We start from the raw sequence: 6,000 nt of genomic DNA, 5'->3' as shown, positions 1-6,000 counted from the left end.
GACATCATAATAAGAGATTCAACTCTTCTATCTGCTCCCTAAATTTATTTCACAATGGTGACGAATTAATGCGTGCATGATATTCATTTTTTAAAGTAAAAAGTCGTAAATATTTTTGCATTTAGTATACAAATTTATTAAATAAGTCGATAAAGGTTTAAACTTTGATTGAGTTAATGGTAAAACATTAGCTTCTTATTCGAAAAATTTTTTAATTTTACATTTTTAACATTACAGAATTACAAGTATAACTTAATTTTCTTTTATATGCGATGGTCTCATCTCACTGTTTCTCGCGTCAGATAGATATCAGTGAATGGTTTGTACGATGCAGTAGAAAATTGGAATTATTTTTATCACGGAGAGTTATTCTTCATTGCCTTCCGTGAAATCGATTTGCAAAATCTAATTGGCCCCGTTGGAATTGTTACAGGATGGGAATTCCGAGTTTTATAAGTAGTTCTCAGAAGTAATAATTTTGCCAATAAATCAATGACAATTACTGTATATTTTAAAGTTGCGAAATTAATTCAGTGGCATATTTTAGAGTACAATTTTCATCGCTTTTTGTTATATTTATGTCGTTTTCTTATACTTTCAATTGTACTATTAACAAAGATTAACTCGATTCAAGATCAACAGCGATTTTTTTTACATCCTAAAGTAAATGATTACTTATGAAGAAATTTACACTGAAGAAGATCCGGATCGAAGATCGAAACATTTATGAGGGATATGGGATTATTTCAAATAATAAAAGTATATAAACAGTAACTTTCTTTGTAAACTCATATTGGCATTCAATTTTAATTTCGTCACTTCATCAAAGTTATAACATCGATGTTATAAAATTGGCCAATCATAGCTATTCCTTTGGAGAATGGAACAACTATGATTGGCCAGTTTCATAATATTGATGTTATAATTTCGTAAATCGAACTGTGTAAACGTTCAATCACTATCACACGAGCTATACATCGTCCCAAACATTTGATTTTTGTTTTATGCAACGTGAAACTCCATATATAAATAAAAAATTATCTAAAACTATAAATATCTCAAGTAGCCCACCATAATCTCACGCTATTATCTCTATGTTCGCTCTTAATATATTGGCCATATTGTCTCTGTCCGGAACTGGTTGCTATTATAGGTAAATTTGTGTGTAAGCTTACTCCATTTATACAGTCTTTGGATAGTCTTATTTTATATTTTGGATTCAAACTCTCTTCATCATAATTTGTAATTTCTGGTAACTCCCATACAATGATATTTCCATCAACACTACCTATGGAATATGTAACATCAATTAATGAGGTATATTGCATTGCTATTTATCATTTTACATTTTTTAAACGGACCAGAGATTATTTGTTTACTGTCAGGTGTGATAGCAAACTGTATTCTTTGATTAGTGTCCGATTGTCTTCCTTCAAGAGAATAAAGAACATTTCCAGGATTACGGAGGTCCCAACATAGAAATTCACTATTTTTCCGAACAACGGAGAACAATTTCATTCCACAAGAACTAAATTCAATTTGTGTTACACCACTTTCAGTTTTAAAGGTGCATAATGGCCCATCCTTATACAAACCTTCAAGTATATAAAAAAGAAACATTACGTCTTTTATAGCAGGCATATGTTTAAATTCTAAGTAGAATCGTAAAACTTGTAACATATTCTCGTAAGACTTATAAGAACTTTTAAGTGTCTATATACCTTTATACAATATCTTTACAGACAGCTTCTTACTAGCCATAAGATTTACAAGAAATCGAAGATATTTACTAACAACTATACGCCTTACAATATGTACGCATAAAATTAGAATACTAGTCATAAGTTTTACGAGAACAAGTTACGAGTCTTAGAATTCTGCTTAGAATTGATCCAAATATCAGAAATTTTATATATTTAATTAAATCTTATCACAGATACATACCAATACATTTAGAATATGTACCGAAGGCAACTAAGCCAGGCATGATTGGATTTTCACGGATACACGAAACCAATCCGGTCATATTTGGAAAATCATGTTTAAAGTGAATATCACTTGTTTGACGTCCAGGATGATCTGTATCGAAAGTTCTTACAGCGTTCTTGAAACCACACCATATTTCCCTTCCTGAATCCACAAATTGAACACTAATAGAAGCTTCTACTTCGTCAACTCTAAAAAAAAGTATAATATATATTTTTCCTCCTTTTTTATGTACTCTCACAAAATTGTATTGAAAACTCGAGCAATATTGCTACTACTAACTGATTATAAGCTCGGTATGTTGCACGTAATTCTCCTGTAAATGCATCCCATAAATGAACAGGACTCTCTCTACTGGTACTAAGAAAACAGCATGTTGTAGGTTCCCATGAATTCATATAAGGATACCAGCAAGTATTATATATAAGGCCACCTTCTTTAATGGTCAAAGCAGATGTAAAATCGGTCTGTGTAAAATCAGATGGAATTTGGCCAGAGTACAATTCTCTAGGAAGCTCATAAAGGCGTATCTTGAAGTCTTCCGATGGTACGAGTAAGCACGTTCCATCTGGAGACCATTGACAACCTTTTGTAAAATTCTCATGCATATCTGTGGGCTGATATTCCTTAGTCGCTACACATAACATCTTTGGTGCTCTTGACCAGTTATAATTATAGACACAAGGAGAATCTGTTGAGCTAGCATCTTCTGAATTTATATTTCTTGGCTCTGTGACGTTTGTAGCTTCATCGTTTCTTGTTTGTTTCATTATTGCAAGATTTACTGTTGGTTTTGATAAGGTATCATATGTTACCTATAATTTGAAGGATCATTATTTTGCAATTCGCTTAAGTAATATAGCAAACGATATATTACATATTAAATAAATTTTATCAAATTATATGTAAAGTATACTTGCCTGTATCTGTCTCAAACTTACATGTGACTGTGAGAAGGTGAAGAAGTCAGTTTCGTCCGGCATTTTACTAGATCCCAAACAAGCTTCCTTATTCAACAAATTGCAGGAATCTTCGGTCATTACGAATAAATTTGATTGCACTGGATTAGTCTCATCAGCTTTGCTTTCTGCATTGTTTTCTTCCGTTTTATCATTTTTATTTAAAGTTTCACATGATGTTACTGACGTACGTAATTCAACGTCCATTCCCTCACATTCCATTGTTCATTCAGTTTACTCACAATCAGTTAACTATATGAAAACACAGATTTCTCCTAGAAAACTTCCATTTATATATTTTTATATAAAGGATTGCAGCATGTGTTTATACTTAATCATTGAACCAGATTGTCAGATTATCTCTCGCATAACGATAGTTTATGAATAATCCACGTAAATTCCTCGGATTTATCAAAGTTAAAAGAGAAAGAAGAAGACAAGGAGATGGATTTCGAATCTTGCTATAAATTCCTCACTTAATTAGAAATTGTCGTTAGTTTAAGTTAGGTTAAATCATGCGTGGATTTTAGTTGCGAAATTATACGTTTGGCGCGTTGCGTTCGTTGTGCAGTTAGAGGCCCTAGAAATTGTAGTATCCCTAGGATACCGAGCTTGAAAAACTCCTTTTCATTGGTCCACATACGTAGGTTCTGAAAATGGTAGTACCAATCAACATGTAGCATACATTCAGAGAACATTCAATTTTGAACTGATCGTGAGCAATCTACACGACTGTGTTCGGGGAGGCATTGTTAAAAGAGATAAGTGTATGAAAATTTAATGTACTTTCCATTTACGGATATGAGTGATATTTTAATTAACTCTAATACGTTAACATTTATGTTCGTTATGCAAAGTGCGCATATATATCGCACCGCGAATATATATCGAAATATTCGAAATACACGGCAATAGAATTCTATTCTGAATCGCGATGTAGACTGTCATTTGTTAAGCAAGGACACAATTTCTTTTTTCGCCATATCGCCATAATCGTGATACGGCCGTCGCCGTAATACGAAAAATCGGTTTGTAGGTGGTTGGTATAGCAGCGCGTACCGGTGCTTATCGCGGGGGGCGACGACGCAACGGCGTCGCGACGCACGTCGGCTAAGATCAGCGGGCCGTGAGTGGGAGTCTCTTCGGCGGCGGCCCTCGAGTAAGCGAAGAGTCGAAGACTACCCGAAAGAGTCGTGCTCCACTCAGCTCAGTCTGTCCGCGGGCGTCCGTCAAGCAGACTTCTCCGGCTCTCTTTCTCCCTACCCTTCCTCCTTACCCTCCCTCGTCGTCGGTCTCTCGAGGGCCTCGCGCCTCGCGGAAGACACATGTCGTCGGCTGGTGGTGCAGCTGCTACCGGCTAACTCGCGTAAAACCTTGCGTAGTTAACGTTAATTCAAGACTAAACTCTCCTAGTTTTCATACCATTCGTCGGGTCGTTCGTGCGCGTCGTGCCGCTCCTTGCTTATTACTATTGTTATTAATTTCTTTCGTGTTTTCGTCTTTCGCGCGATCGGTTCTCATATATGAAAGTGACTCGACAGAGTGACAGAGTGCTCGTAGTGCGGCCAGTGACACGCCAGACCAGCGGACAGGATGTGGTCGACGAGGCTTCTCTGGGCGAGCCTCCTCGTCGGGCTCGCGATCGTCGTTTCACCAACCTGGCACGTCGCCGACGGTTTCAACATCGAGACGAAACACTATGCGGTGTATCGCATGGAGGAGAGGTCCATGTTTGGGTTTGCTGTGTCGACGTATCGTGACAGATATGCCCGCGGATGGTGAGTCTCTTCTTTTTCTTCATCTTGATGAAGTTTCTGAGAAACGAGTAATGTGAGAAAGACATAATAATTCAGTGTGTTACACTGCGTTGCCATCTTTATCTCTTGCTAGAAAGCATCCGAAATGAAATGATAATTATTGTCAAATATTATTCAATTGGCTACTTTGATTTTTCATTAAATGTACGATATCGTAATAAAAAAGTAATCTGGAAATATCAATAATGACAAAGATTAAAATTTCAATTAGAAAAGAGGGTACTGTCGATTGTTGATATGTCACGGGATGAATCTTCATTCGTTACTTTGGAAAAGGCGTAGCATAATTCGATAACACACGGAATATCTTGGAAAAAAAGAGCACTGTTGTACTGCCATATCTATGCTTGTACACTAAATAATCATATCACTAAATAATCGTTTAGTATATATCTCAGAATGTCCCCCCCCCCTTCCACTGAAATTTGAATATTAAATATTGAAACTATACAAAACTATGCAATGCGTGCGATATGGAGAAATTGACGCTATAACGCAATTGGAAAGTGACTGAAGTTATAATTAGTTTTATTTTTTATTTATTTTTTGAGAGAGTCATCCAGCAAACGAGAATGGATTAAAATGGATTGAAATATTTTTCTATCCGAATGCCTATTTTAAATAGCGAATACTTTTTATTTGGATTTAATTCGATTCAATTGGATTCAATTAGATCCAATTGGATGCAATTGGATTGAAAAACTGCATTTTCTATTCAAAATTTTAAATTGGATACTATTCGCAATGCACAGAAAAAGCTAATGTTATTTTTAGATTGAAAGAGATATGCTCCATGCAATTCCTATAAATGAATAAAAATGCATTCAAGATTGAAAAGCATTCACTTTAACATTCGTGAATCAATATTTCTGAAAATCCATTTCAATTCATTTCAATCCATTCTCATTCGCTGGGATAAAATTCTCACATAAGTAAATACTGTATAGATGGAGGTAACGTAATAGGATTAGATGAATGCTTTCCTTAAATAGGTAAATTTTTAACTCGTTAGCCAGGTGTTTGACTCATCGCTTGATTACACATACGATTGACTCACTCGCGAAGTAGGAAGTATTGAATTTTTTTAAATTATCATATGTGACTCTCGTCTTGAATTTTACCTGCATCATTATGTGGATAAAAATTATTTGCGACAGCATTTTATTGTTCCGAAAAATATACGCTTCTCACAAATAACGAATAAAACTAATTTGTCCGGACAACGTGCCATTGTATCG

The 6,000-nt window shown here is 35.3% G+C and overlaps 2 protein-coding genes across 3 annotated transcripts in view; one reads left to right on the top strand and one right to left on the bottom strand.

The window, feature by feature from the left end:
- Positions 1-281: 281 nt before the first annotated feature.
- On the bottom strand, positions 282-3,424 carry LOC108756084 (telomerase Cajal body protein 1). The gene is made up of 5 exons (XM_018499644.1): positions 2,928-3,424; positions 2,269-2,801; positions 1,945-2,177; positions 1,362-1,595; positions 282-1,288 (listed from the first exon to the last, which is right to left on the bottom strand). The coding sequence occupies exons 1-5, from the start codon at positions 3,165-3,167 to the stop codon at positions 1,059-1,061; spliced, it is 1,470 nt and encodes a 489-aa protein (XP_018355146.1). The 5' UTR covers positions 3,168-3,424; the 3' UTR covers positions 282-1,058.
- Positions 3,425-4,081: 657 nt separating this feature from the next.
- LOC108756087 (integrin alpha-PS2) overlaps positions 4,082-6,000 on the top strand; it is a 75,469-nt gene continuing 73,550 nt past the window's right edge. For both annotated transcript variants that reach the window (XM_018499648.1, XM_018499647.1), the window contains exon 1: positions 4,082-4,723. In XM_018499648.1, coding sequence (XP_018355150.1) covers positions 4,539-4,723 — 185 coding nt within the window. In that variant the 5' untranslated portion in view covers positions 4,082-4,538. The remainder of the gene's footprint in view (positions 4,724-6,000) is intronic.

This window comes from Trachymyrmex septentrionalis, unplaced genomic scaffold (genome assembly GCF_001594115.1).
Source record: "Trachymyrmex septentrionalis isolate Tsep2-gDNA-1 unplaced genomic scaffold, Tsep1.0 scaffold94, whole genome shotgun sequence".
Classification (NCBI taxonomy): Eukaryota; Metazoa; Arthropoda; class Insecta; order Hymenoptera; family Formicidae; genus Trachymyrmex; species Trachymyrmex septentrionalis.
Note: the sequence above shows the minus strand (reverse complement) of the source record. Positions and strands in the feature narration are given on the sequence as shown.

Coding starts and splice junctions, on each gene's coding strand:
- LOC108756084 (XM_018499644.1), bottom strand. CDS start 3,167: ATGGAATGTGAGGGAATGGACGTTGAATTACGTACGTCAGTAACATCA. Junction 1,596..1,944: donor TACATATTCTAAATGTATTG/GTATGTATCTGT, acceptor ATATACTTGAAG/GTTTGTATAAGGATGGGCCA. Junction 1,289..1,361: donor CAGTAAACAAATAATCTCTG/GTCCGTTTAAAA, acceptor CATATTCCATAG/GTAGTGTTGATGGAAATATC.